At 43.9% G+C, this 26,533-nt stretch overlaps 1 protein-coding gene across 1 annotated transcript; it reads left to right on the top strand.

Annotated features, from left to right (window-relative positions):
* Positions 1-2,457: 2,457 nt before the first annotated feature.
* IPPK (inositol-pentakisphosphate 2-kinase) lies at positions 2,458-24,257 on the top strand. Its single transcript, XM_065749622.1, has 13 exons — positions 2,458-2,662; positions 13,500-13,547; positions 14,727-14,822; positions 15,392-15,458; positions 15,983-16,104; positions 16,490-16,579; positions 17,197-17,255; positions 17,586-17,658; positions 18,682-18,961; positions 19,993-20,143; positions 21,997-22,099; positions 22,591-22,670; positions 23,225-24,257. The coding sequence occupies exons 1-13, from the start codon at positions 2,582-2,584 to the stop codon at positions 23,448-23,450; spliced, it is 1,476 nt and encodes a 491-aa protein (XP_065605694.1). The 5' UTR covers positions 2,458-2,581; the 3' UTR covers positions 23,451-24,257.
* The last annotated feature ends 2,276 nt before the right edge of the window (positions 24,258-26,533 follow it).

Raw genomic sequence — 26,533 nt, 5'->3', positions numbered from 1 at the left:
AGGTGGCCGTACAGGGCTTGTGCCAAAAGCTGTCTCCTCCTTTAACCATTAACAGCATTAACAGGTCCAAGGGCTGCACACGTAAGAGGCTATACATGTGGCATGGACAACCCAAGGGCACCTGTGTTGCAAGAGAGTGTTTGGTCACAGCTGACAGTATAGCAAGAACACAAAGTAGCTGCCTTGAGAAGTGGTGCTCTGTTGTGAAAGCAGCAAAACTATTACTGATGTGACTTCAGGCTGCAAACTCGGCTCCTGTGGTTGGCCTTCCACTCTGTCTGTAAAGAACATTTATTTCCCAGCTGCTAGTGTGTCACTTAATACAAGGCAAGACTAAAAGCTCCTTATCCATTCATCTTTCTTTCCTTTCCTGCAGGATTAAATGCCGTAAGAACAGATTTAGGGAGCTGCTTAGCTGGGATCGGTCCTCGTCTGTTCTGATTTAATACCTTACCAAAGGGTTTCACCACAGTGCTCTGCTTTAAGGACCTCCTGCAGTTCCTCAGTAGATCTCCTTTTCTATTTACTTGCTGTTACTCATTCCAAGAATTCACTGTGTTGATCCCCCAGCTAATTTGTTGCCCCACTCACTCAGTGAGCATTCAGGACTCCTGTCCATGGAGTTTTATTCGTTATATTTAATGATCTCATTTATGTATAAAATTACTCTGTCTTGACAATTTCTTGGTGTTGTATACATTATACTGAGAAGTTATTTATGCTCTGAGTCTTCACCTTCATTTCTTCCTTTGTCATCCCATCTAGCAATTAAGCCTCCTAGTAGCTATAATGTCTATTTATTTGTGCCTGCTGTTCCTGATGGCTGGGTGTGACTGTATGAGCTCTTCTGGTTAACAATGCATATGTTGCTTTACCTTCGTTCAACCTGAGCCACCTTTTTCTTTCTACTGTCCTATTGCCAAAGCCATTGACTTAGCTATTAAAATATTTCATTGTAGTTTGAAGTACAGTGTATGCTTTCTAAACAAGCTATCTAACAACGTATTACAGTCATACAGTTTTTTTTCTTTTTTTTCCCAGTGCCACTCTGTTTGAGAGATAGCGAAGTGATCACTGAAGCAGAACCCACATCTCTGCTATATGCATGAAATTACATGGATGAATCGTGAATTCAAGAAAAAAGAAAAAAAAGAAACAAGGCATGCAGATTATGCATGTAGTCCCGATAACAGAGAAATAGCAAAGCTCTGAAATCATGGTGAGGTATGAGTTACATAACTATACTCTATTTTTGATGGGTTGAGGGCAGGATAGAACTGTTGGGTAATCTTAACTGAACATAATTGCATCTTTTCAAAACTAAAACAGTGCATTAGATGAAAAAAAAGGCATTCTTATTTTATCATGACTTCAGTTTAGTGTTATCATGTCCATTTGATATTCTTGGACTTGTCACCTGGAATTTTTGATTTTTAAATGTGATTTCTCCAGGCAGACACTTCTAGGGCCAGGATGGGATCTTCTGTGTCTTGTTTGCTCTTTCTCATAAGTAACAAAACCCCTTTTTTACAGAAGCCTTTTGTTTTAGCAACCTCGAAAGCTAAGATGTAACTGTTACTGCAAAAATCTTTCTTACTGCCTTACAAGACATGCTGATTTTATCCCAAGTCCCAGGTAATACTGTTTTTAGCTCATACCTGCATGTAATGAATTTTTCTTAGCCAAGAGTGTGTGTATTTGCCTCAGAGTAAACAAGTCCCATTCTTCCCCTCATTTTGTTCTCATTCTTTGGTAGATAGACAAGCTGTAAAAGAGCGTGTATGTGAGAATCTGGCACTGACAGTTCTGCAGCACAGCTGGGAAAGGGGCACGGCTGGAGCTGGGAGCTCGGGGGGAAAGCCGTGCTCCGGTGGCTTTTGGCTGAGAGTGCTGTGTGTGCTGTGGGGGCGTGATGGGAGGTGACCCCAGAGGGCACCGATGAATAAACTGAAGATGCGAAGTCAGTGGTCAGTGCCACAGCTGTAACGGCACAGGGATCAAGCGGGAGCGTGGGGCTGGAGGTGCGGTTACCCTGTGCATTCCTGACGTGGTTCTAAAGTAGCTATTTTTGTGCTGAAATACCACAAAACTCCTGTTTAACTGCAGATACACTTGGAAGCTTAGAGCTCTGTGCCGGCAGCCCGCGTGTAGAGTGTTACAGTGAACCCAGGTGTGCCTGTACGCACTGTGCGTATACCCCCACATGGAGCCATGCCAGAGACATTCCAGTTACGCAGTTATCTGATCTACATACCTCAGACGTCCCTCTGACATCACGTTTGTTAAAGGGCCGAAGGAGTCACGAATTGGCGCTTCTTTCCTCTTGGCGACGAACGGAAAGCCGCGGGCAGCGCCCCACTCAAAGATGGCGGCGGGAGGGGAGCTGCCAGGCACAAAGATGGCGGCGGGCGACGGGAGCGCGGCGGGCTCTGCCCGGGCCCGGCCCCCGGCGGAGGGCGGGACTTCCTAGGGCGGAGCGGCGGCGAGCGCGGCCGCGATGGTGGCGGCGTGAGCGCGGCGGGCCGGCGGGCCGGCAGCAGGCACCGTCCCCGCGGGGCGCGGCGGTGGGCCCGGGCCGGGCATGGAAGTGGAGAAGATGGACGAGAACGAATGGAAGTACCACGGGGAAGGCAACCAGAGCCTCGTCGTCTCCCACTGTCAGGTAAAGCGGGGAACGGCCGAGCGCCGCGCGGGCGCCCCTCCCCCCGCCGGGCCCCGCGTGAGGGGGCGTCGCCTCGGGGTGGGGGTGGGGGGCGGAGAGCCGCTCCGTGCGGAGCTGAACCCCGGAAACCTTTCTTTTCTAAAATCGCGGGGATTATTGTGTGGCGTCTGAAGGAACGGCCAAACCCAGCGGGATCGTTCCGCGTGTCTTTACCGCATCGTGAGCGTGCGGAAGGTGCTGAGGTGGGGAAGGTGTTCTCAGGCACCAACTCAGAAAATGCTGGAAACTGCGTGCCTCCCCAGGCTTCAGCTCCTGTGGCCCTCCTTCCCTCCGTCTGCACGTAAAACATCATTAAACGCTCCCTCTTCCTGCAAGAGCGCAGTGCGTGATTTAGTCGCCAGCCTGAATACTGGCTTTGGAGAAAGCAGCTTATAATAAACACAGCTATCAAACAATAGGAGTCGGCGTGCGCGGTGGGCAGCTGGTGATGCGGCCGTGACAGCGGCGAAGGAAGGCAGGAGGCCGCCAGCACAGCGGGCAGTGCCGGCCCACACTGCTCCTTCAGACAGAGCCTGAGACCTGGGGACATGGAGGAAGAAAAACAGATGTGAATGTTCCTGCAGAGCTTTGACCCAGCAGAGCTCACCTCTCGCAGCCCCGCAGCTGCTGGCAGCGAGCCCCTGTAAAATTGGAGCATGTGAAGTAGTGTTTAGACTCAGGTCTTTCCTTTGTGCCTCTTACAGACTGGACGTGTGTGCATTGAAGGCTTATTCACTTGCATGATTAACTGTTGTTCTTGTGATCTGATGCCAGTCATGCTCAGGTTTGCATGGACAGAGCAGTGGCATCGTTAAGACAGTGATTTTGTTTTACTCTTCTTGCTTCGTTCAGTTCATGACTTTCCTCTGTAAAGGCTGGTGGGAGGGACAGGGATTTGGTTGTGGAGGGGAGATGCAGCTGGGAGCTGAGACACAGCAGGGTGGAAGTGTTTGTGTGCTTGTTGGTTCCATGTTCTCCCTTCTCCTGCATAGTTGTACTCTGGAATGTGGGAAAGGAAGAGTGGTCCCTGTCTGTGTGGGTCTGAACCTCTGGCTTATTCTGAAACAGCAAGAGAAGCAAACTATAACACTCTCTGTCCGTCTGGAGTTGAGGACTCAAGCTTCTTTGCCCTCTGATCCAGGGAGTTTCGCTTCAGCTTTGAAGCTGTGGCTGCCCCATCCCTGACGATGCTCTAGGCAGGTTGGATGGTGCCCTGGCAGCTTGAGCTAGTGCCTGATTTTAGTGGGTGGCAACCCTGCCTGCAGCAGGGGAGTTGGGACTGGGTGATCTGTCAGGTCGCTCCCAGCCCAACTGCTGTGTGATTCTATGAGCTCCTGCCCTCTGGGCCATTCTTTGAAGCCCTCAGTGTTTTGGCTGGGGGAGAAAGCAGCCTGGATACACGCTGTCATTGCAGGTTGCAGGAGTGCAGGTGAAGGCTAAGAACGAGATGTGCTCCAGTTCATGCTGCTTTGCTCTCTTTAAGCCTTAGTTTGTTTCTTTGGCTTCTCACATTCCTTGCATCTTTAAGACGTGAATGTAACGTGCTTTTAATCCAAAGTCAATGCAGTGCCAAAATTGAAAACTTGATCATGGAAGAGTCACACAGCCTACAAACAGCTCTGCCAGTGATGTGCTGATAAGCACTAGATTAAAGCAACTGGTGAATGTTTTTTTTCCAGTGCCTTTGGGTGGTGGTGTGTAGATGAAGTCTGACTGTCAGCCCCATTGGTGCTCTGTGGAGCATGCTTTGCTATTGAAGTCAGCTGTAGGTTTTTGGTTTTTTTTGTGAAGTAGTTGTAATGAACCATGAATTTCATCATATATTACACATACAGTGTAACAGAACACAGTTCTCTGGTGATAAAGCTTTTCCTGTTGGTTTTCATTACAGCTGTGTTTAACTTAATCCAAACTGAAAATGAATGATGGTCAAAAAGCTCTTCTTGGTAGCCTGATGAAATGTTTCTGTTAGAAAATGGACAGCTCTTCTACATCACTGAAATCAGTGGGAAACAACTGGCAGCTCCATTGGTTTCCAAAGGCAGTACTCAATATGTTCAGATGGATCTCCCTGAAGTACACAGAAACTGAAAGTTCATTCATTCAGTATCTGTATGATTGTTGTCCATGTGCTGCAATTTTGAGTATTTGATTAAATCACAGTATCCACTTCAAGTAACTCAACTTGCTACATTCCCCATACATGGAAACCTCTGGTTACTTGTAGCTGCTGTCTCAGAGACACATGAGGTGCTGTGGTACAGATCCAGCTCAACAAAACAAAACTGACCAAACAAAAAGACACTGTCACATACAGCCGGGCAGTTTAGAAAGGATGCTCCTCATTCTCTGAGCTTTATGGGAGTGTTGCTCCCTCTGCATCAAACTTGGCTTCTGGTTTAAAGAGGCAGCCATGCTGTTCCTTACCTCCCCCGTTCTACTCTTGAGCAGTGAGGAGGGACCAGAGGAGCAGCCACAGAAGTTATTGTCTTGTGTGCTGTTTGTTGGCTCTTTCTGAGGTGGCGATATCTGGTGTATCAGAAGTGAGATGGAAATCCTCTTTGTAGTTCTGCATCTTAATCAGTTATTTGCTCTCACAGGGACGCTAACACTTCATTTCACAAAGACTTCAGGAAGTTGTTGTTTCTAGAGTAGTGTAAGTGACTCTAGAAATAATGGCTTGTAATTCCTTTGAATGTTGAAATGCTGCTTGAAAGCCCCTTTGTGAGATAAAAGAATGTACGTTCCTCCGTGCCTCACTGCAGATGATTTTATGGTAATCTAATGCTTCCTTTCAAAATATGCTTGGGCATTAAGTTTGTGTTTCAGGATGACTACGTGGAGGTGCTACAAGACAAGGACTTTTCCCAGTGTGGTTTTGATTCGGTAGGATAGTCCAGAGGAACCTAGATGTGTGTTTGCAAAAGGTTGTGGTGTGTATTTCAGGTGCCTTGATTGTTAGTACCCATCTCCTGTTCTTGGCGTGCTCACAGCTCTAACAGTCAGCCCAGGGCTTTGGTAAAGGTTTGTTTCCAAGTACGTAAGCTATCTGCACAGCATGCGTGCAGCTTACTCAATAGAAAGTGGAGATGACAGATGGAGAAGGTAAATGAAGCAGAGCGGAGGAGACTGAAGGAGGGAGTCAGGTCAGATGATCAAACCTGCAGAAGATTCCTATAGTTGGTCATTGTCAAAGGTGAATGATATCTGGCTTTTCTTTGAGATTTTTAAGGTTTTTTTTCTTTAAGCTTTCAGGACATATAAATGAGAATGAAGTATTGATCTTGGACTGCTGTCAGTGCTTCTGTCACAGACGTCCTTCCCAGCCCCTGCTCGGCTTCACAGCTGTCCTGCACTTAGGTGCCAGTCTTTGGTGTCCCTTGTAGTGCAGCTGCCTCTGCTCACAGCTGCATTATGATGCCTGCACACCCTTTCTGCATACAGGTCATTTGTTTGGTTTTGTTCCCCATAAAATAAGATTTACTCTATATCTGAGACAGTGCTTTGCATCAGAGGTGTGGTAGCTGTTCCCAGGGCTGCTTCTTGAGTATGAAGTAGTCTTCCTGCTTAGTCACTATTGTTTAATTGGTTTTGTTTGGTTTCTGCTAAAGGATAATCAAAATTTTGTTGTAATAAACTTACTTGGAACCATTAACAAAACTGTGCGTTTAGACACAGAGGTTTTGGCTGAAAGAGTGAAAAGTTTACAAGCAGAATCTGCAGCTTTCCTGTTTGCTCTTGTCTGGCGAAGAGAGAAGAGATGCTGATCATTAATGGCTGTCTCGTGGAATGAATCATCTTTAGGCACTTTTTCCAATTGTCACATTTTTGTAAGCTCAGGAACCTGTGTCTTCTTCCCTTTCATTCTGTTGTTCTCTGTGGCTGAAACAGCTTTGTTGCCTTGGAATTAGTGGAAGTGAAGTGCTGCCCCCAAATCTTCCCAAGTCATCCCTGGGGAGGTCCAGGTCCCTGGTTGGGTTCTGGTGTATCCTGACTGGTGCTGACAAACGAGTTGCCGTTCCCTGCAGGTATTAGTAGCAATGTTCTCCACCCTTTGGCTGGGCTTGCTTATGAATGGTGGCCTTCTCTGGATCTCACACCTATTAAGAAAGGTCAAGTTATGGTGTATCTGCTTTTTTTGCCAGAAGTTAGCAGGAAAGGTGGGATGCTGCTCACGTTATGGAACTTCATTTTGACTAGTAAGAAGGATGCGGTTTAGAACTTAACTTGAACTTAAATGCTTTTATAGTCTTGAGGAGATTCTAAACCAGTGGTGATTCATACTTCTGATACATTTCATGTATCCTCTGGAGGTATCAGAAAGATTCACCAAAGCTATGTAATATAACGTAGGGAGGAGTTTTGCTTCTGGTTCTGTTGGCTTTTCAGAGGAAAGGAAAACTTTCATGTCTGTGAGTGGGAACAAGATTCCAACATGAAATTCCAGCAATAAAACAGGTTGATGAGTAAACATAATGCACTGCTTTGATTATAATTTCCTGGTTTCCTAGTTTTAATTACTTTTATCTTATGTATTTATTGTGAGTAGAGCAGCTTCTGTTGGAGTTAGCCGAAGCAAGCAGCTGTGTGAAATCCAGTTGGAGAACCATGAATAAGTGATCAAGGCGTGTCACCAGTGGAAACGATGCATGCCTTGCTGTAAACAGCAATTAGGTTTTTGGGAATAGGAGGCAGTGATTAGCAGCATTGGAATTCAGAGTCCATTGTGGAGCTGTAACCTCTGTGAAACAGTACGTTTCCTTGTGTTAACTTTGATTAGCTAATATTTGAATAGGCACCAATAATCATTGCAGAGAAGGTGGATATTTTTGTACTTGTTTGATTCCTTCGTTAAACAGGTACAGCTGTGACTGAATACTGTAACTGATTGGACCAGCTCTACTAGATTGTAACCTGCAGAGTTATAGTAGATGAATTCAGAGTTGGAAGCACTTCTAATTCTGGGTATTACCTGGGAAGCTTTTTTTTTTTTGTCCTGGGGCTGCTACTTGAGTCAATATCTGTATAGAATTTTGATGTCGTGTTGTAGCTAAATTTACTTACTCTTACCAGGTTTCTGTGCTGAAGGGATTCTCTGACCACAGTGCAGTTCAGTAGTAGCTTTCCTAAAGCAAAAGGGAAGGTGATGCTAAACAGGAGTGGTCAATGAAGAGAGAAAGAACATGAAGTCTGTGGTGTCCTTGAAACCTTCTCTGACAGTGTTAGCACCTTGGGGTGTGTGAAAGCATACGGTGTTTGTGAGGTGGGATGGGGGAGGAACCAGTGGCAGACTCTGGTCCGATGCTGCACAGGAACTGGTGGTGACACCTCAGCTGTGGCAGCAGCAACCCCACACATCGCTGTATCTCAGTCTGTGTTTTTCAGACCTACCTTCTCACTCTGTTAATAATAATTGGGAGTGTTGGAGCAGGCTTGTCCTCTAATGACATTCTTTAGAAAAGCAAACTTTGGTTTGTGTGTGGGTGTTTTCCCCGCCTCCCCCCCCTTTTTTTTTTGAATGACTTTTGAAAATGCTGAACTTACAATGGAAATCCAAAGCAAATCCCAGTTTTGCATGCAAGCTGAGGAGGGAGGTAGCATTGTTGTTTTTTTGGTTGGTTACTTTCTGTGCTAGCTTAAGCTTGAATGAGTTTCCTTTCAAAATTGACAAGATAATGACTTTACATTAAGAAAAAAAGGTTTGTTTTTTTTTTTGGTCAGATGGTTGGTAAATGCATTAGTGATGGATTTCATCAGATTGCTCTTAGCCTCTTCTGTGCTGTGCTGGGTCCTCCCCCAACCAGCGTGAGTGGGACATGTAATGACTGCCTGCCTTATGGGGGATGTCTGCTCAGGAAGGAGCTGAGGCTCAATTGTGATTGAACAGTTGCTCAAGACTTGGTGAGACTTCTTGCAGCTGAGCTGTGGAGCTGTCAGGATGCTGGGAATTAACCACTTGTTTCAGCTCTCTGTGTCATTACTTCATTTTAATCGCTGAGTGATTTGTCTTTTTATTTCTTTCACATTCCTGCTTATAGAACTCACCTGCTTTCACAGAGGACTGAGATATTTGATAGGCTCTCAAATGTTGAAGGAGGGCTTTCATTCTTGCTGTAGCAGTCAGGTGTTGGGGACATTTGTGCCTTAGCACAGTGCAGCAGTGTGTGCCCGGCTGGGCTTCTGGCGAGCTCATACCTCTGGCTCCCAGTGTGTGTTTCCAGTGGGTGGATCACTTGATAGCATTTCAGGTACTGTGATGAGGTGGTGTAGCTGAAGGGCAAACGTTTCCTTCTCACCCATGGCTAGCACCAATCCGTGGAGCTCTTAAGGAGTTGGTGCTGCCTCCGTGTTGCCAGACTATGGAAAGCTCAGTTCTGCACTGAAACCTGAGTTGGTGCTTCTCTGTCGTGGGAATCTGGATCATAACCAAACAGAAACAAAAGGAATAATGAGTACCTGGAGCAACTTGTGAGCTCTGCGCTGTGACAGTGCATATCGTAGCCGGTTTGCATATCGAGCTCTGTCAGAGGATCTGTGTTCATATAAAGAAATCATGTGATTGTTCTTAAAGGGCTCCTGTGCCAAACAGAACAGCATTGTTCAGTTTTTAAATGCTTCCTTGCGCTTTGTGTAAGCAATTGCTAAACTTCCTCTGTACCGGCAGGAAACGGAGCTTTCCTCACTTTGTTTTGTGTGAGCTTATCCACATTCTTACACAGAACGAAACCAAGATGGGAAACTTAACGTTCTGTACAATATTACCACGTGTTTTGCATTCCAAAGCCAGGGAACTGCCCGGGGTCAAGTTTACGTTCATCTCCCACGACTCCCATTGCTATTGGCACCTTGGGTGAGGAGACCTTCATGGTGTCATCTGTGGGGCAGCACAAAGACAAACACCAACAGAGCGCCTGGGCAGCACGAAGGCATGATTTACTGAGTCCTGTTAGCTCTCAGAGGGAGGAATCGCCTCTGTGCATCTCTGTGTTCTGACCCCTCTCTGTCCATCCACTTCCCCCTGCAGAGGGTTTCTGACTGAAAAACCATTGCTTTCTGTCCCCAGAACCAGAGTTAGAACCCTAGAGGTCGTGGAAGGTAAAGTTGGAATAGAAAATGTCAGAATAATTTATTGTGTTGGAGATTACTGCATGCAGTTCAAATGTTCTACGGCAGAAATAGCTTAATATGAGCAAAGTAGGTCTGTTCATTTTTAATGCCATTGGAAATGTCGTTGATTTGGATGTCAGTAACTTCTAGTAGGGCTTGAACAGCGATTCTGTGTCACATAACCGCAGTCCCTGTGGCTGCAGTATAGGTAGAGTGCACTTTTTGTTGTTGTCATGGCTGTTCCCTTTGTAAATCTGCTGTGGTGTTGAAGAACCACAGTGCAGCGCAGGGTCTGACAAGAGGAGCTGTGCTGGGTGGCTCTTGGGGTGGAGGAGGAGATGCTGAATTGAAGAGCCAGTAGTTACTGTGTTAAGAAGCACAGCAACCTTCTCAGGAGCAGCTTCTTGTCATCTGCTCCTTACAGAGTAGATGGCAGCGGTGCGTGTAATTGATGGCGACAAGTAGTGTAGTATTAATTATAGGAAAAGTTCTGTTACCAGTCTTTGAGAGCTTTCCTGCATGTTTTGCAACTGGAAGCTCATGATTTTTTTGCAGACAACTTCAAAACAAAGTGTTCTGTTTGTCTGTCATGTGCCTTTTTAAAGCGTACTGACCATGGACTGTAGCAGTGAGGTCGGTAATGTAGTGCTGAAGTGCTCGTGGGTTCCAGGTGCACAGTGACAGAGGGCTGGTGCTTCCCAGAGGGCTTCGCTGTCTCTCAGATCTTGTCTACACGAACACAAGCTGATCTACTAGATAAGGCTCTTCTCCAGGTATCAGTGTTGTGCCTCTACACAAAAGCACTCAGTGTGTGCTGTTCAGAACAATGGCAACGAAAGAACAAATGCTGTGAATCTGCTTGTTTGGAAAGACAGAAGCTGAAGTGATGTTTCCCAGGCTCTGTGTTTGGACAGGCTAACTTCACATTCCCATACAGAAGCTTGTTCAAACACCACACGAGCCAAGGTGGGGTAGCAGAAGGAAAGTGCACATCTTTTTGCTTTGTTTTTTTTGTCTTCGTGCAGATTTTTCCTATTTCTTGCCCTGGCACCAGCTCTGCCACGGGCCTTGTTCAGAACGTAGAGGATAAAACTTGAAACCACCTCCTTGAAGGGAAGCATCTTTTCTGAAGCGTGCAGTGTGGGGATGACAGGTTTGTCACAGAGGTGTGTAACTCGTGACAGCACCCCCTCTGAGCTCAACCTCATGAGACTGAACTTCAGAGATGTTGCTGAGAAATTGTAAGCCAATATCAGTCTATAAAGAAATAAACGTAAGGTTTTATCCTGGTTTTGTAACGTGGCTGCCCAATCCAAAGTACCTAGGTCCATGCCAGTCATATTTTGTTATTCTGGCTCACCTGAAATGAAAATAATAGCTGTAGTCACTTGTTAGGAGAAGAACCAGAAACCCAGCCTTTCCTGGGGCCCATGAAGATGTGTGGGTTTCTGCAAATCCAGCAGTTTCTTTGGACACATTTTTGCAGCCCCTCCTACAGCGTATTGTGTATTTCTTGGCAGGCATCAGCTTTCAGGTGTGACGTGAAACAAGTGTTGCGTGGCAGGGTGGTGAAGGACTGCTTGTCTTTAAGCAAACACTTAGTCCTCAAGCTGGAGTCTCACATCACAGCGGCCTGTTACAGGACGCGTGGGCTCAGGGCTGCCTCTGCCCGGCAGCAGCTCAGGCAGAGCTGTGCTCTTGTCTTGCTGTGCTCTGCAGACACAGCTTTCTGTGTCTGTGCTGCTGCCGCTTGTTCCCAGTTCCCAAAACAAGTGGACGTGGTTTTGGTTGCAGTCTGGTTAAGCGGTGTGAGGGCTTATATATGCTGTGCGTATAGGGAATGAAATGTGGGCAACTGTAGGGTCTAGCTGATCTGACCCTCTAAGCACAAAGGAGTAGTGACAAGCTACTATGAAATCTGTTTGCTTCTGCACTTGGCCATTCATTTGCATGCAGAAAAGCACGTTGGCTTTGATGTTCAGTGTGTAAATATAAATCTAAAGCATTTAAGATAACAGACAAAAAGCCTCATGGCAACAGCCGCCCACAGGGTTTCCAAGAATCAACCTGCTGAATCAGTCGTGCAACAGCATGAGAAGTACGGGCTGCTGTTCTCAGTGCTGACAGCTCTCACTCAGCTTTTGGGGCCTCCTGGGCCAACCTCAGCAGCCTCTGTAAGGGCGTGAAGGGATGGGGCTGGGTGACAATTGCTGAAAATTCACCCCAGGAAAAGACTGATGATGGTTATGTTCAGATCTGGGTCAGTTAATCGGGTGGCTTACAGCCTTACTAAGGGGCAGTGCGGGATGGAGTTGATGGTGGCTGCTTAACAGCGATCTGTGTTTCTTTGGAACTCCGCACTGCCTCCTGCGGCCTTCAGAAAAGCAGCACGTTCTTTCGCCATAAGTACTTTTTGCCCGAAAGGGGCATCTGCACAAATGATTTCCTGATGAACAGGAGCTTTGTTACAGAAGCTGAGATTCCCCAAAGCAGTGGCTGGAGGGAATTCCTTGGCTGAAAACTGATGAATAAAGCAAATACGTATGTGAATAAAGCAGATATGTACCTGAAATATGGTACATATCTGTGCTGCTGTGCTGTGGATTTTGTTGTTCTGAATTGCTGGTCATTTGCTGGGGAAGAAGTTTAGGTTGTAGAAACCTGAAGTGTAACTTGGGTGTTTAGTCTGTGTTATGTAGCTGGGTGATCTGCGTGTTATTAGCACCACCCTTGTTGGTATGTGGAGAGGTGCAAATGGAGCACCAAGAAGCTGAAGTGGTATCTCAGAAAGCAGCTCTCACTCTTTACCTACTGTGGTGCCCAGCTGGTTTTATCCACGTCTTATTTGAATGGGTTTCAGTGCATCCCTGGAGGTCAGTACTGGCGGGTCAGTAGTGCCGCTGCCTCACCTGAGGCCGCTGTGTGCCCAAGCCCAGGAGGGTCCTGGCATCCTTAGGACTATGTCAGAATTTGCTTTTCGTACAGAAAGTGGCAGTATTTATTCAGTGTAAATTAACCAAGACTTGGCTGAAAGGAGGATACTTCTGGTGACTTCTCTAGTAGAAGTCTCTGATTTAATAGGCTTAAGGAAAAAAGGTACTTAGTAAATCTCTAAAATATTTTCATTTGGACCCTTAAAAATAAGAGCTGAGGGATCTGAAGGGTTTTGAGTTGTTACGAAATAGGATTTGCAAGGCCCCAAATGAAGTTTTGTTTGTTTTATTAAGGTGAAACCTGCTGCTTTTGTCCTCGTGTTGCATCTATTTGCTGTTTGGAAGTGGCAGTATCAATCTGCAGTGCTGTTGCTGCCAGCTGCTAGGGATCCCCTTGTCGTCAGCACAGCGTCACAAAACATCACCAGCAGGGCATGTTGAAGTGAGTTGTACAGCCTCTGCCAAACACATCTGGGGCAAAAGTGATAGCATTGAACAGACAGACAGGAGAACAGAGTGCTAGTGGCAGCTGCAGCTGAATGCTGTCCTGCTGGGGGAAGGCAGCTCTGGGAGCAGAAGGTCTTGCTCTTGATTTTCAAGCTGAGTGAAGTAACCATTTAAATTACCTATTTTGCTTTTTTTGCTTCTTTTTTTTCCCCTGTAATTCCTTAAATGAGCTAGGTAGCAATTGTGCTGTTGACATGAAATTACCTTGAGATTAAATACTAATGAAATCTTCGTTTCTCATCTCTCTTCAGCGCTGTGTGGTGCTGCGGTTTCTGAAGTCCCCTCCCAACCAGAACAAGGTAAGATTCAGGGAGTGCTGGTGATAAAAGCCCACAGGTAAGGTAAGGAAAACCTGTTGGAGGAGAAATAGAAAACCCACGAAGAACCATGACTGATGGAGCAAGAATAAAGGATGCTTTGAAATGTGCCTGTGCCTTGGGAGTTTGGCAGCAGGAGGGAATCTGAGATGATCTGATGTAACTGAGGAGATGTGACTGCTGTACCATGACCTCTGTGTGGGGCAGACTGGAAGGCTGCAGTGCATGGAGAGGAGGTTGGGGTTTATGTGAGGAGAGTTGTGGAGATGGAAGCATTAGTGTTGCATACCAATGAATATGAGTGCAGTGGTGCTGAGGTTAAAAATGCAAGTTTCAGTCACTGCTGTTAGGTGGGACGGAAGAGGAGCAGCACTGGGCTGGATTGTAGTACAGATCTGCTGCTGCCTGCAGGGATGGTAGCTGAAAGCCACTGTGCCCCGGCACAAATATAGGAAATACTGAAAGAAAGGCCTCTGGTGAGGACTTCCCTGAGTTATAAGCTGCAAACAGAACATGGCGGGAGCAGCTGGCCATTTTCTGGGACTGGCAAAACACTTTTCTGCTTGAGAGGGAACTGAAAGGACGTATCTTAGATTTGCTTTGGAAGGAATCAAAACCAATCGGGAGACAAAGGTGGTAGGTAGAAATGAAGTGTCAGCACTGTGCTCCCAGGGGAAAAAAAGGAAAGTGAAAGGGGCAGGGGGTTCAGCTTCTGCCATTTGCTTCACCTCGTGAGTGCTCTTTGGGGCTCAGGAGCTGAGAGACAGGGGATGGCTTCAGCTTAGCGCTCTGTCCCTCTGTGGGAGGAGTATAAAAAGTGACACAGCTGTATTGAGAGCTCAGACTCTCCTGCACGTGACTGTTGGTGCAAGGGCATGCTGCATCTCGTTCTACATGCAGCTCTTGGAGCTGCTGAAGAACAGCAGAGCTTCAGTAATCTCCCACTTCGTTCAATTTTTCTGACCTTTTTTCCTCAGAAACTTGAGATGAAAAACCTTTTGCCTGTTTCTGTGATCACCTCAGAGCTTCAGGCTGCTGTAAGGAGGCAGCAGTTGTGTCCATTTAAATCCAGCACTCACTGACCATTGCTTTGCTAGTATATGTATGTATTGAGTGCTGGTTACCATCACTTCATAACGTAATTAGTGCGTTTCTTTCCAGACTTCAGAGGAGATACTACACCATCTGCAAAACATTGTGGACTTCGGAAGACACGTTATGAAGCAGTTCTTTGGGGAGAATTACGTCCACCATGGGGTAAGCATTTCCTTCTTCAAATAAATGGCTATTGCACTGTAAACTTTGATGTCTTTTAGGAACTGCTGAATGCTGCTGAAAACAGTGGATAGGGTTTGCAGATGCTCCTGAGCAATCTGCACACACAAGAACAAAGAACAAAGATCCTGCCCTGTGCTGATGAGTTGATGGGATCTTGCTCTGTGGCTTGATTTGTTTCAAGCTGCTAATGAGAAAAGAGATCATTTTTTTGCTCTGTGTAGGGTGAGAGGTAAGAGAGACTTTGAGACTGGTTTTGCAAAACAAGGGGGGAAATCTGACTCATGCAAATTGTGTAGATTTCTGTGCAAACAGAAGTTCTTCCTTGTCATGCACATGGGTGGATTTTGTGTTGTGTGTGAATTCAGGTACAGGTCTTCATAAAGGTTAATCTGAGGGGAGAAGCAGCTCCTTTGTATAGGTCGGTCTGCCGGTGGTTGTGAACAGCCACTGACCTTTGGTATTCCATTTTAAGGCTCCCACACTGGGCTGTGATCTTTGTGTTGAAATAAATACATTTACCTTTTTTCTTTTTTTTTTTTTTTAATTAGGAAATTATTCAACTGCCTTTAGACTTCGTAAGACAGCTGTGTTTAAAGATTCAGCCGGAGCGGCCAGGTGAGTGCAGATGTCAGCGTCAAAAAGTGGGTCTCCAAGCTTTTACACATCATGTCTTAGTGGGAAGTTTAAAAAAGCATCATACCTCGGATCACAAGGAAACTTCTTTCAGTATTAAAACAACTAATTGAGATTATTTTACTGCATGCAATATTAGCAAGAAAATGTGACATATCTTTGAACAGTTACAACTGTCTAACTGTTCTCAGCCAATTAAATACACTCCTCTGCTGTTTGAGGGCTCTCACCATTTTTTAGGGTGATTTGGACACTGGCCATCCCAACAAAGCAGCTCTTGAAGTATTCTTAATGCCTATGAAGTTTTGAGGAAACAGTGTTGCCAGTGGAAAAGGCAAATTCAAGCAAGTGCATGATTGACTAAATCCTTCTAAACTGTGCCCTGCCTTCCTATGTTTGTTTTTTTTCTTTTTCCACCATCTGGTGAACAACACAACTACGGAATAAATAAACATTCACACATTTAATTTTCTTGTTGTTTTTTTTCTTGCTTCCCCTCTCTGCAGAGTCTCGCTGTGATAAAGATATGGACACACTTAGTGGTTATGCAATGTGCCTTCCTAACCTTACCAGGCTGCAGACCTATCGTTTTGTGGAACCTCGGCCAATCCTCTGCATAGAGATTAAGGTACTGAATACTTCTGTTTTCTTTCCTCTTTGTTTTTTAAGCTTGTACTGTCCAGAGCAGTTTCAAAGAAATGCAGCAGTAGGATTTGGCAGAGCTCAGACCCATGGGATGAAATCTCTCTCCCTCCCAAATTCCTGATCTTTCGAAGCTTAGGAAACTCCCAGGTATTAGTAGGTATCTTCTGTGGGCAACAGTGATTTTGTGTGTCCTCAATTCTTAAATGAGGACTTCAAAGGAATCAGGAACAGTGACACACATAAAGCTTTTAAGTACTGGATGTTGATGGCTAGATTTTTTGTGTCCTTACACTTGAAAGATGTGCACGTTGTGTGCCTTTTATAAAAATACATATGCTTATATTTGTCATCTCTTTTTTTTGTTTTAGCCAAAGTGTGGCTTCATTCCTTTCTCCAGCCATGTTTCACAGGAGGTAAAGCACAAGGTGTGTCGTTACTGTATGCATCAGCATCTCAAGGTAATTTCTTTTGGTTGTCATCCTGCTCTCCTTTGACTGCACCGTGCTTCTTATTCACCGTTGCAGCCTTGCTTTCGTGCTGAAACTTGCATTTTATTGCTTAAGTCTCTGATATGACTAAAGATAGTGGGTGGATATGCAACTGAGTTGCTGGGTGTGAATCTGTTTAGTGAGAGATGGAAGAAGTTCTGTGGGAAGCTGGAAGCAAACAAAGTCTGTGAGGTTTATTAAAGTTGTTGAGAGGTAAACTACTGTGTCAGATTTCCTTTCCAGTACAACTCAGCAAATCCATGGTGACATCCCGTAACTTAAAACAGCATGTAACACACATGGAATTTATGTGACCAATGTCCTTTGTATGTCTGAAATGATTCAGCTATGCCTTATTGAAATGTAACTTGAACTTTCTTCCTGCTTTCCATTTGTGAATGCACTTTGTGTGATTTGAACTCAATATGAAGATGAGCACCCTTAGGAGTCATGAGCTGTAACTCTGTAGGGTTCTAAATGTCACGGGGCCTCTGAACACAGAGTGTTAGTGCCACACACCTGACTTAAGATAACTGACAACAGTTATTCCCAAACATGATTGACAGAGTGGTGTTGGTTTTCAACAGGTAGCAAATGGGAAGTGGAAGCGACCGAGTAAATATTGCCCATTGGATCTCTTCTCAGGGTAAGGAGCTGCATGACTTGACTGTGCATGTGCCAGAAAGATCTACTGTAGATTTTTTTTCTCAGATTACTTCCACTTTCCCTGTAGTATTAAGGATAATTAACACCTGCTTGTCTGACTGGTATTGTGAATATCTGTGGTGCTGGTTACCTCTTGTCAGAGTTGCCTATTAACGTACCAGTCTCTTCTGCTACATAACACAAAACCTCAGAAGTGTTTTCATTTACTCAGATTTGAAGTTCTAATTTCCAGTAGCCACTTAATCCTCGTGGTGAATTTAAGATGAGTAAAGGTGGTGAAAAAACATTCCTGGATATTTTTTTTCCCTAGAAATAAACAAAGAATGCACTTTGCTTTGAAGAGCTTATTACAGGAGGCACAGAACAACTTGAAGATATTTAAGGTGAGCAGTTGGATTTGTACGCTTGATATTTTTTTCAGTGTTTAATTTTTTTATGCCATGGCCTTAAAACAAATGGATTTCAGTACTCGGACAGTGGAGATCCTGCTTCAGACTGCTTTATTGGCACCACCAGTGTTGGACTGTGAAGTGGAAGAAAGTGGGAAAATGCAAAAGTTCTTAGTTAGGTTTCAAGTTAGGGCAGGTAAGTAATGATTTCCCAAACTAATTAGTGAATGAATCAGCAAGAAGCAACAAGTAGAGAAAGGCTTTCAAATGATTGAAAACTGTACGTTCTTCAAGAGGAAGAAAATTGTAGCAACACGCAAAATTCACTAATATTTTTGGAATGGTCTAATAATATTACAGTGTTGAGAGCAGTGTGGAACATGCCTCACTGGAATGACAGAAAGTGACTTTTTCCTCTGTGGAAGTAATGTAGGAGAATATCAAGCAGTAACTGATGGATTATGCAGACTTTTCAGAGGAATTCTAAGTGATTAAGATTATTTTCAGTTCATCCCAGTATTAAACCAACTATTCCAATTACCTAAACTTGTATGAATTGCCCCGTTGGTTCTGCAGGGCACAGGGAACTGCAGTGCTTCTTCTGTTCGATTTATTAAAGCTGTCCCTTTTCCAGTGTGGCTTCAGAAGGAGCTGCTGTGACGTGGTGCTTTCTCACTGTTGGTGTTGTTCAGGAAGGAGAGAGAGGGAAATTAGCTAAGGATCAGTTCATTGTTCCCATTACTTACAGTGGATTAAGTGCAGTAAGTAGCATGTGATTTAAATGGGTGGTTTGTTTTTTTTTTGGTCCTAAGTCAAAGGTCATTACCTGGGATATAACAGAGTGAGCAAAATTGTAAGAGATTGGGAATGTGTGCATTTGTGTGCAGACTGTTACATTAATTCCCTCTTCTCTGCACCACGTGTCGTTTTAAAATATGAAATCAGGTACTTTGGTTAACTGCACAGGTAGCTGGATTCCGTGCAGCTGCTCATCGAGTGCCACCTTTTCTTTTGCAGAACGGGGAGCTAATTTATGGCTGTAAGGACGACCAGGACTGCGCCTCTGACTGGAATGAACTCGCTCGTCACTTAAAACCTTTCTTTTTTCCTTCAAATGGGTTGGTCAGCGGACCACACTGTACAAGGACAATTGTTAAGGAACTAATCCATGTTATAACTCTGACGCTACTGAGTAGTACTGATGCCTGCAGGGCAGGTGATATGAAGACAGTTCCCGTCTCACAAGGAAGAAGCTACTGTGAAGCTAGTGCTTTCAATAAGGAGCTGGTAAGAAATGGTAAGAAATAATTTCTCGAGCACTGTCCGTAATCGACCGTTATCACATGGCGATGTGGATCTTTGCTTCCCATTTGATCTGTTTTGGTGTGAGAACTGAAACAGGGGAATCCTAGCAATTAAAAAACCAACCAACCAACGACCAAGTTCTGAGCTGCACAGCTGTTAGGCTGTCATTTTCAGTATGACCTTGCAGTGAGTGCTTCTAGCACCTCTGTCTACTGCTGGGGTTAACAATTCAGAAAGCAGTAGAGGATAAAGTAAAAAAAAAAACCAGCAGCTTGAGCTGACAACAGTAACATTATTTTAAATGGCTGGGGCACTTTTATGCTGTGTGCAATGAAGTCTGTCTGCTTTTGTTGGTTAGTTACTTTGACACCTGGTTCTTACCTTCCCCTGCCCCTTCTGACAGCTCTCACTACAGGTTTTCCTTCCTGCTCCACTCCTGATACAGGTGTGAATACTGGAGGGAGAAGAAATGGGAAATGAGAGCTGGAAAGCTTTAAATCATGCCAATTCCTTGTAAAGATTGAATTGTTTCTTAACTGTGCTTTCGATGAAGATCTTTTTCATTGCTGGTTGGTTTTTTTGCTGTGTTGTGTGGAGAAAGAGTGCTCTCATCCAACTGACAGCAAATTGGAATCTGTGCTACGTGAGAAAGGCTTTGCCATCTGATACACCTAATTAGTTTGTGCCAATGGTTCATACAGTTGAAACCGAACTTCTAGTGGCTTCAAATTCATGAAAATTCTCTTCTGTAGATGTGAATAAATAGATTGCAATGAAAGTGTTTTCAATTGAATAATTTCTAGAGTTTTGTACCAGGTGTTGTATTCTGTGGTCAGATCTGTGCAACAGAAACGTGCAGATAAGCGTAGGCAGCTGACACAGCAGCGTTGGAAAGTGAGGTGGTTTTTTGTTTGTTTTTCTTTGAAGCATATCTGGATTTGCTTTGGGAGTGAGCACTTGCCATGGCAAAGTGAAGCAAAGCAGACATTCACAGCTGCCTTTTTTGAAAACCTCTTCTTCTAGGTAAACACAAATTGGAAAGCTCTGGCTTACCGAAGGGTTGTCTCCTGTATAAAACCCTTCAGGCTCAGATGCTTGACATGCTGGATATTGAAGGACTCTACCCTTTATACAACAGAGTTGAACAGTACTTAGAGGAATTTCCTGAAGAGAGGTAAGACTTTTCAGTTCTGGTTAAGTAGCTTTGCAGACAAGACTGATTCTGTGCAGACACAGCTCCGTATTTGGGAACTTTTACTGTGTTGTGTGCAGCCTTCCTTAACGGCGTTGCGTGTTCTGAATTTCTAACTTGAAATCCAGAACAGATGAAATTTACTGTTTCAGGTTTTGATGGTAGTCAATTTGACGTGGATTTTTAAACAATAAATAAAGGAAGTTTGCAGCAGGGTACAAAAGAAAATACTGTTCCTTAGTAACAGATGTCATATATTTGAGGAAAGATGCAGTAGAGTGGATGGTGGCTTTCCCCTGCCTTCAGAATCTGCAGAACAATGTCTGCAGTGATGATGATGTTTTTACAGTCATTCTCAAGTCTATACTGGTCTACCTCCTACCACCTGCACTTCAAAACCCTTAATTTGACATTCAGCTGCAGTCCAAACTATGCCTGCAGGTTCTTAGAGATCAGATGAACGGATAGTGGTTTATCATCTGCTCTTGACCAGCCTGCCCTTTGTATGTAGGTTGCTCTGAAAGTAATGCCTCCCATTTATTTCCATGGAAACCAGAGCAGAAAGAATGAGTGGAGTAACATTGTTTAACAGAGCAAATTCTCAGGTACAGAGCACTATTTAGCAGCACAGTCGCCACAATTAGCTGTGCATTTTTGTCAGCAGTGATCGACAGCCTGCATGCCATGCTAGTAAAAACATACACCTGTGGAGATGATCCTCTATTGCTGTCTCCACTGCTGTAATGCACTGTGAGTACTGCCTCCCTGTGCTCACAAACACTGCTTGGTCTCTGTAAACTTTCAGCAAGTGTCAATGAATGTCAGTAGGTGCCTTTTTTTCCACGTGGAGGAATTCAGTGACACCTGAAGTGACCTTTGCTTCATAGGTGCCTCCGTGTCAGATGCTGTTCCATCAGGCTGTCCCTGTGCTGCCATCTGCTGCGTGGCAATACAATTTAAGGGAATATTAGTGGGAAGGTTCAGCCTCTACTGCCATCCCATCAATGGAATTGAATAGGAAGCATTACTTTTGGAGCAGGTCAGGGTGCTGCGTTTGTACTGAAATGAAGCTTACGAGTTGACATAATCACTACACAAAGACCCAACTAGGCGCTGCCTGAATTCTTGAGCAACTGCCTGTACTTCTGCCCGTGCTCACATGAGGGCACTCTGGCTTCACTTGCAAGACATGGCAGCTTGTGCTCCTGCAGCTCTTCTTCCTCCTGAGTTGCAGCTGAAGCATTATCTTCTGGAGGGCAATGAATTGGCCTCGAGTTCTGGTTAGATCATTCACTGTGTGGCTTACCTGGATATCTGTACATTAGGCAAGTTCCTTTAAATTGTATTCCACCTGTGTGGTGTTTTTATGCTGCAAACCCTGTTCTTAGGGGCACAGATTTTCAGGGGTTCGGCGCTCTAACAGTGGAAAGAAGGATGTCTCAGTGTTAGCACATCAAGTACCTGCAAGTGTTGTGAAGTGGGGACACAGCAGGTCCTTATCAGAAAAGCTTCTACCTATTTCAGCATGGCTTTCTGGGGACTTTAAGCTTTGGAACTTTTTGCTAAGAAATGCTGTTCTCGTGATACACAGGTAGGGGCAGATGAACAATAGCTCATCTTAAAAACCAAATAAAACCACCAAAACCTAAACAGATGCAAATTTTAAGTAAAGTGATGGGCACGGCCATGGTGACAGTCCGTGTTAACCTGTTCCCATCCTTAGTGCTTTTCGTGGTATGTTCTGATCTGAATGTCTGGGCTGTTGAACAAAGATCTCAGTGGCAATCAGGAAATCATCTTGGCTGTTTGTAAATCTTCTTTTAACATTTATTTAGAAGTACATTGCAGATAGATGGACCGTACAACGAAGCGTTCTATGAGAAGCTGCTAGACCTTTCCACAGAAGATGATGGGACAATAGCATTTGCATTAACAAAGGTACTTTTCCTGTGCTGTTGAAACTGACTTAGTCTGACAACTGTAATAAGCACCTAACTGAAATCAATGGATGTGTTAGCATCACTGCTGTCTTGTTAAGAGGCTTGTACAGGTAAACTGTTGCTTTGCCAGTGTGCAAGGCTGTATGTTTGTATAGTAGAAGTACATACTACCAAACATTTTTTAGCATCTGTTCTTGGGGGAAGGGGGAGCAGAGCTACTTATTTCCTTTCTGGGCTGAGGAGGCATTTACATGACCAGGAGCTTCTCTGGCCTTCAGTATCTGTAGGAAATGATCATGATCATTACAGCAACCTATGTAATACCACTTGCTTTTCTGCTAAACATCTGCTCTAGAGATAATTTCCAGCTCTTAAAATAATGACTTGCTAAAATCCTATGTATATTTACTAATGCTTTTTATAAGGAGCTTGATATCTCAACAAATACAAATCCATATGGAAAATTGAAGTTATTTCTTCATTGTGTAGGTGCAACAGTACAGAATAGCAATGACTGCTAAAGACTGCTCCATCATGATTGCCCTTTCACCCTGTCTACAAGATGAGTGGTAAGCACGACTCAAATTCATTATGAAGGGAAGGTGTATTTGCGTAGTTCAGTCAATTCATGTAACTTTAAAGTTGATTTTTGGGGTGGGTGTATTAATAAGGTGGAGTTCTGATTTAAGACAGGTAGAAGAAATCTGTGAAGAATTTTATGTTGACAGAAAGGGTCAAGCCTTCATATTTACTCTCTTGTTTTGAAATGTCTTGATAGTTCACAGTGTAGAATCCTAGTTTTGACTAGTTTGAATCTGGCTGCCGTGGTGTCCTTATATGAGAGATGTCTTCAAGATGAGCTGCCCTCAACTGCTTAGTTAGAAAGCTAAGTCTGTATTAACCATGTCAGTGAAAAACTGCAGTAATTGAGAGGGGGACATCCTCCATGGTAAGGCTGTTGTTAAGCTGGAGCTATAGTTCCTAAAGGCTACAGTGAGAGAAATTTGTTTTCCTAGGCTTTCAGGGAAGGCATAAAAGAAACATGAGAGTTGCTTTTGCAAGGGGACTTGAGACACAAGAATGAAAAATATCTGCAGGTGTGCAATATGATTTTGTTTTCCAGCTCTGAGCAAAGACCTGTGGTACTAGCATCCAAAACAAGACTCACCTTTTCTGTTTCTGTCCTGGACCTCGATCTTAAGCCATATGAAAGCATTCCTCATCAGCACAAACTCGATGGGAAGATAGTAAACTATTATTTGAAGAATGTACAGGCCAAAGATGATCCAGTTATGTCCAGTCTCTTCAAGGAGAACGAAGACTGCACATTAGTTCTCCACAAAGTGTAACTCTTCCCTTGTGGCCCCTTTTATTAAACACGTTAGGAAGTGAGAGATCAATGGAATATGATTATGGTGATTTTTTTCTGTTGTGTTCAGTCCATTTTTCAGCTGCGAATGTTTTTGCTTTAAGGAATGACTTCTAATTGGTATGCCTTTTAAAAGACATGGAGTAGCACTAAAACATGCATTGGCTATGTAACCCTACTGAATGTATTTAATATGACAGAACAGGTAACGTGCCAAACCCTGAAACAAGAGGACAGCTCAAATTAATACATGAAGTCCACTTCTTTAGAATTGAGAGAGCACAGAATTAAAGGTTTCCTGAAGTATTGCACTAATGTTGAAAATTTAATTACTAACAAGAGAATTGCCTTGGAGCTTGTGCTTTTGAGTCCCGCTCATACCTTCTATAGGGGTAAGGAATGCTCTAACAAAACCTAATAGAAATCTTTAGCATTAAGTCCACTGGCAAAAAAACCCAAACAAGCTGCAGTGGCTTTCAAGTGTTACTGATCTGTGGGACTACTTTGTTATTGCAAACACTTACGTACTAATGCATGAGGTTAAGAAAACCGGACTGCCTCCAGAAATTTTGAGATCACTTTGTCTACCTAAAGCTTCTGAAACTAAGAGAGAAGGGTTAACAGGGAGCGTACCTGAATGTTATGTGACAGCTGAACTTGTCTGACATATCCGTCTCTTATTTTCTCTGTTATGTGCTGCTACTGAGGGCGAAGCCACAGCTTGCTCTTTCCTAACAGAAACTGAGCGATAGAAACGTCTTCTAAATGTTCCATGTTACTTTAGGTCTTTCAGGCGGTGGTGTTATCTCACAGCCATCCCACCGATGCACAGCACGAGCAGCTGCTTCCAAGGCTCATTCTTTTTAAGTGACAGAAGAGAGGTGACAATGCCTGATTTTCTTTTCTGAATCTTAGGGGGTCACTTTCTCCTGATGAGTACTACAGCTGAGTTTATATCACTAATTCAACAATGTAATGATGGCTTTACTTTGTAAACGTGGCTACATGCAGCTGGGGGGCCTGTGTGGTGTTGCAGAAGGCCACCTGCAAAGGGATCCTGATTTGGAGACTGAGGATAAACTCAAAATGGAGGTACTGTGATAAAACCCAGAGCTACTTTTCCCACAGGTGTGGGGATTGCAGACCCTAAAATGCAGAGAGGTGCTATTTCAGGCTGCAGTGAGCTGCTGTTATCTATGATCAATGTATGCATACTCGTAATATTTTTCAAAATAACATTTAGAAAACATATTTACATTGAGATCTCCATGGGATGTTTGAATTGTTCAGAAAGCAGAATCAGACAATGCTGTCGGTTGCCTCAACTCAAGGAAGAAATAGGAAATGCTGAGTACCAGCACACGTAGAGCAGCAGGGCACCGTGTTAGCAATTCCACTTCCAGATGGCAGCGTGCCTTTGTGGAGCGGGGCCACGGGCGTTCTCACTGCAGCGCTGAGTCCAATGAGCTGGTAGGTAACAACACTGATAACTGCTGCTTTTGTCAGAAAGCCAGGTCAGAAAAGAGGTCCATTTCCAAGAGCAGGGAATCTCCAGAAGTCGAGGAAGGATTATCCGCAACTGGAAAGTCTTCAAGTATTCTTTATGCTGTAACTTCAAAGACATTTCATATGCAAATAGAAGTGTATGTGTTGATAAAACAGTTTCATTTTTGTGCGAGAATAAACTAAAGATGAACTAAAGATTGCACAAAACTAGCTAAGCCAGTAACGTGTCAGTGGATGAAGTAGAAATGAGTTTTGCCTGTCGTCTACTGGATTTCAAACTTGAAATTAGTCTGCCTTACATCAACCAAGATATTTTACTGAGCTGCTGTTCATCAAAACATAACCTCTGGCATTGTTCTGCTGTACATTCTGACACAAACCACTCTGTCAGTTTTTTCCCAGTCCTCCAGAGCAGTAGGAGACTGTTGCTGTGATTAAAATGAAAGGTATTCTACTGTTGCTTTGAAACTAGTAGGTTTAAGTACTGGTTCCTCCACCTATCTTGCTATTGCTGTATAATACTTTGTCATAACTAATGTACAGAGCAGGCAGCTTATGTGTGGTTACAGCAGCAAGGGACTTGAAAAGGTAACACCTGGAGGCCACATCATTCTCATCCTTGGCCCTTCATCCAGGAACAGGTGACTCTGTCTAAAAACGATGTGACTTCAGATTGTGTACGTTGGCTTAACAGCACCGTCTGTAGTGGCACTACAGCAAGGCAGGAGCTCCTGGGTAATGCTGACAGCTCACAGATGAGGTAATGGCACACAGAACGGAAGTGAAAGAAGATTACAAAAATGCTGTCTAAGCTGTTTGGTTTCTTCAGGGATGAAGGTATGAGATGTGGTGCTTTTATAATGCATTATCTACTTGAATTTCCCCCAGAAGTGTGAGAATTGCATGCCCTTCACAGCAAGCAGTACTCAGCTCACCCACTGGCTTTTATGAAAGCGGAATGGGCCTTTCTTGGTTAATTTCATGCCATCTCTGCCCAACACCACTATGGAAAAATGTCAGCAGTCCATACTATGGCATTTTTAAGCATAACGTTTCTTAAAAATGTTCAGATTATTTGCCTACTTCCAGCCTAATTTAATAAGAAAGCTCTTCAACTCTTGGTTCTAGGAGTCTCTTACTGTTCTCTAGTTACTTTAAAATCACTGTACTTTTACAGAGCTGTGAAATGAAACTTCCACTTTTTATGGACTTGATTGTGACAGTGCATGATCTTTTAACGCTTTCCAGGTGTCTAGAAAATGTTAAAGAGATAAACCACTCTGGTACATTAATGATTCAAAAAAGATAAATTTATAATGAAATCACTCTGTACATGTAACTATTTTGTTTGGCATTTTTGTATTTAAATGGCTGTATTTATTTTCATGTCATGACAATTTATATATAACGTGCCATAACTGTACAGATAGCATGTTTTATGGGTATGGTTTCTAAATGGAAAATAACTTAATGTTTATATTCAATAAAATTATAGACTGCGTAACACAGTATCTTAAATAAAACTACTTTTGAAGTTGCTACCTGTTGCACACGTGC

Source organism: Cyrtonyx montezumae, unplaced genomic scaffold, assembly GCF_038088225.1.
Source record: "Cyrtonyx montezumae isolate F1298 unplaced genomic scaffold, pur_monq_1.0 scaffold_6, whole genome shotgun sequence".
NCBI lineage: Eukaryota > Metazoa > Chordata > Aves > Galliformes > Odontophoridae > Cyrtonyx > Cyrtonyx montezumae.
The sequence above is the reverse complement of the archived record's forward strand: the minus strand, read 5'-3'. Positions and strand labels throughout refer to the sequence as shown.